We start from the raw sequence: 12,748 nt of genomic DNA, 5'->3' as shown, positions 1-12,748 counted from the left end.
TCTGCCAATTCCAGAGCGAAACTCCCACTGTCTTCTTCCCCCGATGCCCCCGCCCAGGTTTTATTCAAGACCAGTTTTTCTTCAACACGAAGATGAAATAAACTAGAACATCTTGCAAGGAGGCTGTTGACAGAGAACAGCCCTCACTGTGGGGTTTTTCTTCTCCTTGGCAGATGTGCCCACCCTGCCCTCAGCTGAGTAGACTGTAGCAAATCTTTCCCCTACACCTTCCTCTCCTTTGGGGTGCCAGCCAACCATCACTCTTCTAGCCTGCAGGCTTGTTTTCTGAGTCAGGTAGAAGTTTACAGATTCCAGATTCCAGCTGGAGGAAATTTAGGCTTGTGTGGGCTACAGTGATATGATGTGAAAGGAAAGGGGGCTTGTTTTTTGGGTTCTTTTTTGTTTGTTTTGGTTTTTATGTATTTTTAGTTGGAGGATAACTGCCTTACAATACTGTGTTGTTGTCTGCCATGCATCAACATGAATCAGCCGAAGGTATACCTATGTCCCCCGCTCCTTGAGCCCTCCTCCCACCTCCTTCCCCATCCCACCCCTCTAGGTTGTCACAGAGCACCAGCTTTGGGCTCCCTGCATCACACAGTGAATTCCCACTGGCAGTCTGTTTTGCATATGGTAATACGTGTGTTTCCGGGCTGCTCTCTCAGTTTGTCCCTCCCTCTCCTTCCCCCACTGTGCCCACAAGTCTGTTTTCTCTGTCTAGGTCTCCCTTGCTGCCCTGCAGAGACGTTCATCAGTACCATCCTTCTAGATCCACATATATGCATTAGTATACAATATTTGGTTTTCTCTTTCTGACTTACTTCACTCTATATAATTGGTTCTAGGTTTATCTACCTCTTTAGAACTGACTCAAATGTGTTCCTTCTGTATGGCTGAGTAATATTCCATTGTATATATGCACTACAGCCTCTTTATCCATTCATCTCTTGATGGACATCTAGGTTGCTTCCATGTCGTAGCTATGGTAAATACCAGGTTTTCTGATTTTACTGACACAAAAGGAGACTCGAGGGTGCCTCGTGGCTACATCTCACAGCTGATACCTGTTTTTCTGTTACTCCTACTTAGAAAACCACCAACAGCCTCTCTCTCTCTCTCTCTCAGGCCAGAACACTCACTGTAACAGATATGGTGAGGGAGTGATACCTTGCGAGACCAGAAGTTGTGCACTGGAGTTGAGGCTGGCTTTGTTCTGCTTGTGTATGGCCATTGTCACTTCACACTCTCAGCTTGGAGAGCTCTCCTCCGAGCTGGTTAATCCTCTCTTTGGTCATCCGAGTATCTCCTTCACTGCCAGGAGCATCCCTTAGCTACCAAGGAAGCTGTTATTGTCCAGAGGCCTGGCTTTTGCTTGAGGAAAGGAGAACCCTGGCTGGCTTTCTCAGCTGGGGTCCTGGTGTCCTGCTCCAGTGGGCAAGCTGGAGGGTTGCTGGGGTCCTGGTGCCCTGCTCCAGTGGGCAAGCTCCTCCACCCTAAAGTGTCCTCGTCTTTTCCTCAGATTGAGCCAGGCTGCCCACCTGAATGCCTGAATTCGTTTTTTCAGCTCCTTTTAAAAAAACTGAACCTGCAATTCAGAATGAAAAGAAAGTGAAAGTCACTCAGCTGTGCCTGACTCTTTGCGACCCCATGCATGAACCATAGCCCACCAGGCTCCTCTGTCCATGGGATTCTCCAGGCAGGAATACTGGAGTGGGTAGCCATTCTTTTCTCCAGGGGATCTTCCTGACCCAGGGATTGAACCTGGGTCTCCTGTATTGCAGGTGGATTCTTTCATAATCTGAGCCACCAGTGAAGCCTGATTCAGAATATACAGCCCCATTTTTGAAAGATAAAGTCATTCTTTCTATCACTCTAACCTTTCAACACGGGAAGCAACATTTCTGTCCCTGGGGGATGGCCCAGAAACCATCCACTTACAAGGGTCATGTACATTTTTCTAAAAGATCCTACGATAGTCTTAGCTCACTTATAACCCCAAGGCTAAGACTTTATAATAAAACAAAACAAAAATTCTTGTTTACTAGGAATCCAGTCATCCTTCAGACTCTCTGGAAGTCTCAACACTCTCTAATCGTCCATTTTGAAGGCAAATAGACACTAACCATGGCCCCTAAACCAGATGGCGGGGTCATTTGCTTTGGCATAACTTTCTCATGACCAGAATCTATCATTCCGTAATGAGAAAGGATTTCCAAAGTGCAAATGATCCTTAGGGGAAAAAAACATGTGATAAATACTTTTCTGAGGAAGATTCTGGAAAAGGTGGTGGGAAAAGAGAAGCAGGAAGCCAGTAGCTTTGGGGGTCGGGGATGTCAGGGAGGAAAGTTAGAGTGCTCTAAGATGACGCTAACGTATCTTTACCCACCTAACAATCTTCTTTGTTCCTGGAGAATTGGTTTCAATAGTCAATACAGGACAAGTGCTGATGCAGCTTAACTGTTTCTCCCAACTCCTGTAGTCCTTAGCATCAGGGTCTGTCTAGAGACTTAAAGTCAGTTTCTTTTTTTTTCTTTTTAAACTTTTTATTTTGTATTGGAATATAGCCAATTAACAATGTGTATAATAGTTTCAGGTAGACAGCAAAGGGATTCAGCAATACACATACATATAATGAATATGTATACTGTAACATGTATGTATGTAAACAGACACAATTGAGTAAGCACAGAGCACAGCACATAGAAAGGAAGGGGTTAGTCGCTCAGCTGTGTCCTACTCTTTGCGACCCCATGCACTGTCGCCTGCCAGGTTCCTCTCTCCACGGGTTTTCCTAGGCAAGAATCTTCCTGACTCAGGGATGGAATCTGAGTCTCCCACATTGCAGGCAGATTCTTTACCATCTGGGTCACCAGGGAAGTCCCTGGGTCAGGAAGATTCCCTGGAGAAGGGCATGGCAACTCACTCCAGTATTCTTGCCTGAAGAATCCCATGGATAGAGGAGCCTGATGGACTACAGTCCATGGGGTCACAAAGAGTCAGACACAACTGAGCAACTAACACTTTTATTTTCATGTATATATATTCTCCCCTAATAAAGTCAATTTCTAAAGTCCCAGGAATCTGAGGTAAAGGAATGCTTGTTTCTCCAAAGTCCCACGTCCACCTATTCTCTTCCTGAAGCCATCTGATCCCCTTCCAGAGCTCCACGGTCTTCGTTGGACAGTTCAGCCAGTCTCCTCCAGACTGTAGTATCTCAGTGTATAGGAACCTCTTTAGGCGGGAGCTGCATTTAAACTAGCTCCTGGCACCCGACCGCCTCCTCCCTCAGGAAGTGGATTTGGCTTCCGCTTCTTCCAGGAGGATGTTAGGAGAAGGTCTGACTGAGAATTAAAACAGCCATCATATGTGCACTGCTCAGGCCTGCATACAGATAAACCCGTGAAGTTCGTTCTCATGTTCCACCCCCTGCATTCCAGCCCTTGGTGTGGATCCAGAGGCAAGGTAACCAGGACCCTGACTATCTTACTGTAATCTCGGAATTTTAAATGTTTATACAGAGGAAAGTCCAACTGACTCATTCATCTAATCACTTCCGAGAGAGAGAGAGAGAGAGAGAGAGAAAGAGGAGTAGGGGTGCGCCAAGGGGCCAGACTGAGATCCCCAAGAGGCCAGACCCGGAGTCAGCCCTGTGGGCATAGCTGCGGGGTGATGTCAGGACTTCCCGAAGCGGGTCCTTGTCATCACATGGGCCGATGTGTCTCCAGGGACAATAGCCAGCGCCCTACACTCCAGCAGCTCCCAGCGAGCCCCAGGAGATTGCAGCAGGGGCCCTGGGTCACAACACGGAGCCGATAGACTCTGCTTGTTCCTGCGGCAGCCAGATAAGGTGACCTCTGTCCCTCTTCACCGAGCCTGGTCTGAACCAGGCAGGAGAGGGGGGAGCACACAGCCTTTCCTGCAATGTCCCTTGTGCTCTGGGGAAGGTCTGCTTCGCTTTCCCAGAATGAACCTCTCAGTGTTTCTGGCTCCAGAGTTGTGCTGACTTTTGCACAGCTAACCACAGGATCAACTGCCTCTTGGGTGGTCTTTTTTAAAATTTTTGATCATGGTGAACTTGAGACAAGCAGACACTCCTACCAAAACCAATAATAACAACAACAGCTAGAAATGATTGGATGCTTGTGTGTCAGGAACCTTGTGAATAACATATAACATATGTCAACCTCAATGCTTTTTTATTTTAAGAAAGCTATCTCATTGATTTTTTTAAAATACCTATTTATTAGTTTGGCTGCCCTGGATATTAGTTGTTGCGTGCTGGGCTTCCCAGGTGGCACTAGTGGTAAAGAATTTGCCTGCAATGCAGGAGACGTAACAGACGTGTGTTCGATCCCTGAGTCGGGAAGGTCCCCTGGAGGAGGGCTTGGCAACCCATTCCAGTATTCTTGCCTGGAGAATCCCATGGACAGAAGAGCCTGGCGAGCTACAGTCTATGGGGTCGCAAAGAATCAGACATGACTGAGTGACTGAGCGTGCACTCGCAGTGTCAGAGTGGAAAGGACATGCTGATTTATGACCGTGACAGCAGGGCTCCACAGTCCTCCCATGCCTTCTCTGAGACAATGGCGACAGACTGTCGCGATCCCCTGCCTCCTTTCTTCTCACAGTCAGGGTGTCACGTTCATTCCCTCAGATCTCAAAAACTCAAGTAAAGGATGTCATGAAGGATGGAGCTGTCCTTAACACACATATGCAGAAACAGGGACGCGGCTGATTTCTATGTCATCAGTCCCACCTCACCCACCAGCCCAGCAGGTCTTAACAAGTTCCCAAAACAACACATATCCGACAACCTCCCTGGAGGAAAATCGATTTTGCCATCCTCTCTGCTGGGACTCTGAGCATCCGAAGGCTGGACCTGCAGTCTTAGCTCAATCTCTAGGGAACTGGGGCCAGCCTGGACCTTGTGATGACCTCCTCTACAAAACAGAGATGAGAGATTGCAGTCCTTACTCTGACTTCCTGGGCCATTCTGTAGCCAAACACAAGTTGACCGTTTCTGTTGCTGCTGCCACTGCTAAATGGACTGCTGATTTGAACTACTATCTTTTGTGTGTGCTGGGCTGGGAGAGAGTTGTTTGTTTTTTAGTGTTTGTTTATTTATTTGGCTGCACTGAGCCTATGTTGCACACAGGATCTTCAATCTTCATTGTGGCACAAGGGATCTTTTTTGTTGTGACATGTGAGATCTAGTTTCCTGACCAGGGACCAAGCCCAGGCCCCCTGCATTGGGAGGATGGAGTCTTAGCCACTGAACCACCCAGGGAAGTCGCACAAACTACTATTTTCATCATTTGTTATCTTTCCACTTAAAATCATTGAAGAGGGGTAGTCAGGGAATAAGAGAAATTTTCTTTCTTTTTCCATCCCCACCCTTCTTATGATATTTCTACATGAGTTAGAACCGTTGGACAACTTTGTGGTTTAATTAATTCACTCTCATGTATGAGTTTCAGATGTGATACTCTTGTGTGGAGTGTGGAGTGGGGGTTGGGGGGCAGGGAGGCAGGGGGTAAATTCTTTGTCACATAAAGGGTCAGATCACACAGAGAAGATCCATACCTGTTCAGACTGAAGGAAGTGGGGAAGGAATATAAGATGCTAAAGCTCGGCCATCAAGGGTCCTACTGGGCAGAGGAGGCTGACTGGCACAGTCAGCGCTGGGCTCTCTGAGTCAGTGTGCGCTCAGGCCCTGTGCCAAGTAAACCCCAACAAAATGCTGCAATTTCTGGGGATCAGTTCAGTTCAGTCGCTCAGTCATGTCCGACTCTTTGTGACCCCATGGACTGCAGCACAGCAGGCTCCCTGATCTATCACCAACTCCCAGAGCTTGCTCAAACTCATGTCCATCAAGTTGGTGATGCCATCCAACCATCTCATCCTGTATCATCCCCTTCTCTTCCTGCCTTCAATCTTTCCCAGCATCAGGGTCTTTTCTAATGAGTCAGTTCTTCCCATCAAGTGGCCAAAGTATTGGAGCTTCAACTTCAGCATCAGCTCTTCCAGTGAATATTCAGGACTGATTTCCTTTAGGATTGACTGGTTTGATTTCCTTGCTGTCCAAGGGACTCTCAAGAGTCTTCTCCAACTGTTCAAAGTATCAGTTCTTCGGTACTCAGCCTTCTTTATGGTCCAACTCACATCTGTACATGACTATTGGAAAGACCATAATTTTGACTAGATGGACCTTTGTTGCAAAGTAATGTCTCTGCTTTTTAATTCACTATCTAGGTTGGCCATAGCTTTTCTTCCAAGGAGCAAGCGTCTTTTGATTTTATGGCTGGAGTCACCATCTGCAGTGATTTTGGAGCCCCCCCAAATAAAGTCTGTCCCTGTTTCCTTTGTTTTCTCATCTATTTGCCATGAAGTGATGGGACTGGATACCATGATCTTCATTTTTTGAATGTTGAGTTTTAAGCCAGTGAGGAAGGCTTAATACCCACTCAACCCCAACTCCCATGCCCAGCTGGCCCTGAATAACACATGTCATCTTTTAAACAGGGACAAAGCCTTCTTTAAGAATGATATATGTATCTATTTACTTCCTTGGCTGTGTCGGGTCTTGGTTGTGGCACATGAGATCTTCCATCTTTGTTGCAGGTTTTTTAGTTGTGGCATGTGGGATATAGTTCCTTGACCAGGGATCGAACCCAGTGCCCCTGCATCGGGAGTGCAGAGTCTTAGCCACTGGACCACCAGGGAAGTCTTGGGACAAACCCTTTATTTTAATTCCACAAACAGAAGTAGGAGTTGAAATGCCAGTGGAAAAAAAACGTTGTTTCTAAAGTAAAGAAATTAACAGGTTGAGTTACAGTGGAACCATATTCATAGAGGCTTCCAGAAGGACCTGCCTGGGAAGATCACACAATCCCCTTGAGAAAGGGAAAACAGTATAAAAATTCCTTCACATTGTGTGGAAACAACTTGAGCTTCTTTGCAGAGTCCAAGGTTTGCCATGAGAAAAGAAGGGAGGGAGTGAGCTAACTCTGGACCCTTAAAATAGAGTGTGGGGGCAGGGGTGCGGTGGTCTGAGACCAGATGGGAGAGAAAGTGACCCATGGTTGCAAGGAAAAAGCAGACATTTGTCAAATAACCCTCTGTTAGAAAATGAATCGGTTTCTGATACACATATAAAAAATACTGGCATGTATTTATTTCAGATGATACATGAACAGATGTTTTATAGTTTTCTCTGTACTTTTCTATTATTTCAAATTTTTATAGATACAAATAAGGGCCCTTTGGGAAATAAAAGTTGAAAACTAAAAGTTCATATTAAGACAGTCGAATACTGTGTAGCTGTTACCAAAAAATTGAGGCCGATCTCTATGTGTTCACATGCAAAGATCTCCAAGAAGCACTGTGGAATTAAAAAAAAAATTTTTTTTTTAAGCAAGTTTCAGAATGGTCTATTTCACCCAGTCCTAACTGAATGAAATGCTTTTTAAATCCATCTGTGTCTTGCTATATGGATAGAATTAAATCCGGAAGAAGAAATAAATCATTAACGCAAGTGGGATTATTATATACCTTGTTATGTTCATTTCATATGGTGCGAATGAGTTTTTATAAGTAAAAATTACTTTGATAATCACAGAAAAGTGACAGTGAGTTTCATAAGTAATCCTGGAAGCCGAGAAACAGCAGGGCCGGTCCCCTAGCCTTTCCAGATTAGCAGGCTGCCCAGTGACTGGAGCTCTCAGCGGCTCTGTGCTTGTCCGGCCTCCCTCCTGACTTGACGCTTGCGTATCTGAGTGGGGGTCCGGGACACATGCCAGCAGCGGTGGCGGTGACAAGCCCCAAACCGCGTTTGTTCCGTTACTTCCAGCTCCTTTCCAGTCTCCCCGGTGAGAGCTCCTCTCTCTTATCTGCCCAGAGCTTGAGTCAAAAGTTCTTGTCAGTGTGATTGCGGAACACCGGGCTGGAAAACTTGCTGATAATACATAAATTCCTTTCCAAGAGCTGTGCCTGCAAGCGGGTCAGGAGGGCTCTGTGGCCTCGGCACATTTTGTACTCTGCACTTGGATAATAAGAGAGGAGATCTGGTAACTAAGAAATGGGAGGGACATTCAAGGATGTCACCACAGTCCCACCTGGTCTGGTAACCCCACTTCCCAAGCCCAGGCCTGGGTTCCCCTCCCGACACCATGCAGGCTGCTGGGGAAGAATCTGAACATGTGTGAGTCGCTGGGGATTTCCAAAATAGACACAAAGATAAGAGGAATAACAACAAAATCCAAAGAATTAAAAAAAATAATAAAGATCATGCTCCAGTTTCTGAGACACATTTATGGCTTTTTATAAACAGATATGCGTTTGTTGAATGGGGCTTCAGTACACTCTGGTGACATTAGCCCTCTTCTGACATTTAGAAACTTAAATTTAGGAGCTCCTCTGGCTTATCCTTAATAGCAAAGTTTGCAAAACATTTCGTGCCGGTGCCTGCTTTGTATTTGAACACGATGCAAATGGCACGCCGTCACATCAACTTCACCTCTGGTCGTAAAGCCCGAGGGAGACGGGGCCTTCTCCTCCAGTGGCCTACATTCTTTCCTTCATCTTCCCTGATTTAGCTCCAGAAAGATAGGGGTTCACATAACAAAATGTGCAGGAATGGATCGACACTAAATAAAGGTTGACAGGTGATGATAGACCTTTAGTATGTCACTCATTCCTCCCTGCCAAACATGCCACTTTTATAAATGTAAATCCCCCTCTATGGAGTAAATAGAGGAGAAACCAAATCATTTTAAATATACCTTCACTCTTACCTTGGGCTTCCCTGGTGGCTTGGACAGTAAAGAATCTACCTGCAGTGCAGGAGACCCGGGTTCTTTGAACTGGGAACTCTGAAGGCATCGGGTAGTGCTCCGAATGGGGTTGACACCTGGAAGCGTGTCTGCTGACCCAGTTCTTGGCTTCCCCTCCCTCAGGGAATCAGGTGGCTTTCTCCAAGTCGGCGGATGCATTTGCCTTTGAGGAGGACAGCAGCAGCGATGGGCTTTCTCCGGATCAGACTCGAGGGGAAGACCTCCAGGGCTCAGCGGGATCCCCCCCAGACACGAAAGCTACAGAGACCCCTTTGGTGGGTCCTCGTGGGACAGTCCAGGTAAACAAACCCCCTTCCAGCCTGCTCATCTCTTCAGTCTTGAAATCAAGGCTGCCACGGCAGGTTTAGCATAAAGACCTGAGAGGTGTCTTTTCATGACACATTGTCCTGTTGCTAACTCTTATCATGTTCAGTTCAGGGTTCTGTGTGTGAGGGCAGGAGCTTCCAGAAAACACCAAGAGAGAGAGTCCTCAGAAATACGTCCTTTGATTTAAATTTTCAGTATCTACTCGGCCAAATAGATCTCTTTTATCTCTGTTTTTGCAGACAAGGTAGAAATGAGGCTCCCGAAGACTTGACAGTCAGTCGACAGTCTCCTGGAGAGAAAGGGCCACGGCAGGCCTGGCTTCAGAGCTCACGGTCCTTCCTGAGATTGAGTTGCCACTGTAGAATCTGGGGAGCAGGAGCTGGAGGTGCTGGGGGTTGTTGTTCAGTCATGTCCAACTCTTTGCGCCCCCAAGGACTGCAGCACACCAGACTCCTCTGTCCTTCACTATCTCCAGGAGTTTGCTCAAATTCATGTTCGTTGAGTCAGTGATGCTATTTAATTCATCTCATCCTCTGCTGCCCTCTTGTCCTCCTGCCCTCAATCTTTCCCAGCATCAGAATCTTTTCCAGTGAGTTGGCTCTTCACAACAGGTGGCCAAGTATTAGAGCTTCATCTTCAGCATCGGTCCTCCCAGTGAATATTCAGGGTTGATTTCCTTTAGGATTGACTGGTTTGACCTCCTTGCTATCCAAGGGACTCTTAAACAGTTCTTCTCTAGCACCACAATGGGAAAGCATTGATTCTTTGGTGCGCAGTCTTCTTTATGGTCCGAGTGGCACATCTGTACTTGACTACTGGAAAAACTGATTGGCTAAAGAGCAGGAGCCCCAAGCTGCTCCAGCCTTTCGCAGGTGTCCACACGCCAAATCGTGCCAGGGCTGCCTCCAGCCCCAGCCTAAACATAGCACTCCCCTCTTTCTGGACAAATCTACAGACTGTCCAGACATGATAAATATATGTTGCAAATACTATTAAAAGCACATTTATAAAGAGCAGGATGATAGCTGTCAACAGCTACTGCCATGATTAAGCACCAGCTGCGTACCAGGACCAGTGAGTGCTAGGCACCTTGCAGGCGTTTTCTACCAGATGTTAGAGAGAAGGAAATGAGTTGGTGAGGCTGAGTAGCTGTGTGGCCCTGGGAGCACCGCAGACCACCCCCCCCCCCATCCCTGGAGCGTCCCCTCTAGAAGCCACATCCAGTCTTGATGGCACTCCCCTCTGCCTGGCAGGATGGTATTCCTGGAGCCCCCAGAGAAGATGAGTGTGAGCGTCTGCACGGGGTGGGGGGGAGAGGAGGGGTCACACTCGTGTGATAGCAAGATGTGAATCTTCCACCACATTCCAACTCTGGAGAGAACCCTTCACCCTCAGCCCCTTCCTTTCAGGAAGACCTCACTCCTCTTGGCCTCACAGGAATTGTTCAGTGACTTGAAATCAGATACTATATATATATATATACATACACACATATTGCCTATTTTTATTATTTTTTATATTATTTTATATGGGGCTTCCCTGGTAGCTCAGCGGTAAAGAACCTGCCTGCCAAATCCTGGGTCGGGAAGATCCCCTGGAGAAGGAAATGGTAACCCATTCCAGTATTCTTGCCTAGGAAATATCATGGACAGAGGAGCCTGGTGGGCTACAGTCCATGAGGTCGAAAAAGAGTCAGACACAGCTTAACAACTGAGCATGCATTATTTTATATATTTTATTATATATAGATATCTTATATCTTATTTTTATTACATATAGATATTTTATATCTGTGTGTACTTTTAATTTTTAAATTGAGGTATAATTGACATATAAGATTGTATTAATTTCAAGTGTTCACTACAACTGTTTGATACCATATATGTTGTGAAATACATAATGTATACAGTATATACAATATCAGCTGTAGAACATAATTGTTGGATATTATATCTACTGTATATATTGTGAAATATAACATATACATGTGATGTAACATATACATGTGATACATGTGTGAATTACGTGTGTATTTCACAACATATATGATAGATACGATATATCATTGTGTATATTGTGAAATGATCACCAGGATAATTCTAGGTTAGCATCCATCTTCATATATAGTCACAAATTTTCTTTCTACTGATGAGAGTCTTTAAGATCTACTCTCTTAGGAACTTTCAAAGAGACCATGCAGTCTTGTTAACTGTGGTCACCATGCTGAACAGAACACCCCCAGGATTTATTTATCGGATGTGTGTGTGTGTGTTAGTAGCTCAAGCTGTCCAACTCTTTGCAACCCCATGGACTGTAGCCTGCCAGGCTCCTCAGTCCATGGAACGCTCCAGGCAAGAATACTGGAGTGGGTTGCCATTTCCTTCTCCAGAGGGTCTTCCCTACCCAGAGACTGAACCTGGGTCTCCTACATCGTAGACAGATTCTTTACTGCTGAGCCACCAGGGAAGCCCAATTTATTGTATAGCTGGATGTTTGTACTTTTTAAACCCATATTAGTTGAAAACATTTTTATACTGTAAAGCATGCAGGGATCAGAGACAGTTTCAGGAGTTATTTACCATGGCCCTCTTTCCTGAAGCTGCACTGTTACCGGTCATTGTCAGGCTTTCTTCACTCCATCAGAGCAAATTCAAGGCTTCCAGGAGGAAATGTGGAATGAGAGGGAGACAGAAGACAGAAAAAGCAGAACCAAAAGAGCTGCATGTTTGTTGTGCAAGAGTTTATAATCAAGGCATTCTTTCTTCCCTGCATCCCGAGCTTCTTTGCAGCCCAGCGTCTTTGATAACATCAAACAGTACATCAGGCCATTTGTATTCTTATTGCTCTGATAGTAAATTCCTCAGCTTCTGATTTAAAGATGGTTTTGGGAGCAGACACATGCTTTTCTTTTTCACCCTTGAAGTGGGGAAGAAGGGAATGAGCACTGAGCAATGTCAGGCAAAATGCAAAAATCATTTTACATCAGTTAATCCAGCAGCCTCAGGTGAGAGATGAGGGCATGGGCTCTGAGAGAAAAGGATGCTACAGACCTTTGACACGTGCTCAGGCAAAGACTGGGCAGCTCAGGGGCCTTTTCTCAAAGTCGTGGCATAGGATTGTGGGAGAGGAAGAGGATGCTGCGTTCATTTCTGCATTCTCTGTGTGTGGGAACGTGCCTTTCATTAAGGTTTTCCTGATGCTGCACACACACACACACATATTTATATACACAGACATACACGCAGACACACATGCAAAGGAATGTGTATACATACACATATGCACACATATATTACAGAGGCATATACACAGATTCAGAGACACACATACACACACATACCTACACACTTTCCTTCCATCTGCCAGCCCCCTTCTCATCTGACTCTTTCATTGTCCTAACTTTCCCCCAAAGTCCCTCCACTCATTCCTCCCGCTTCCTCTCTTTTTCAATCCCACTGTCAATTCCAACATGTAGACCTCACTGCAAGTAGGTGGATCCCACCCACAGGGTGACCAGATGTCCCAGTTCGCCTAGTCCAAGCCAGTTCTACACCTGTTGGATGGAATGATTATCATGCCTGCTTTCTCTC

The 12,748-nt window shown here is 45.9% G+C and overlaps 1 protein-coding gene across 2 annotated transcripts in view; it reads left to right on the top strand.

Annotated features, from left to right (window-relative positions):
- The window catches only part of MYOCD (myocardin), a 41,473-nt gene that overhangs the window by 6,878 nt on the left and 21,847 nt on the right, over positions 1–12,748 (top strand). For both annotated transcript variants that reach the window (XM_040243327.1, XM_040243326.1), the window contains one exon: positions 8,955–9,130. In XM_040243327.1, coding sequence (XP_040099261.1) covers positions 8,955–9,130 — 176 coding nt within the window. The remainder of the gene's footprint in view (positions 1–8,954; positions 9,131–12,748) is intronic.

The sequence above is a fragment of the Oryx dammah genome, unplaced genomic scaffold (genome assembly GCF_014754425.2).
Source record: "Oryx dammah isolate SB20612 unplaced genomic scaffold, SCBI_Odam_1.1 HiC_scaffold_8, whole genome shotgun sequence".
NCBI classification, from domain to species: Eukaryota; Metazoa; Chordata; class Mammalia; order Artiodactyla; family Bovidae; genus Oryx; species Oryx dammah.
The sequence above is the reverse complement of the archived record's forward strand: the minus strand, read 5'-3'. Positions and strand labels throughout refer to the sequence as shown.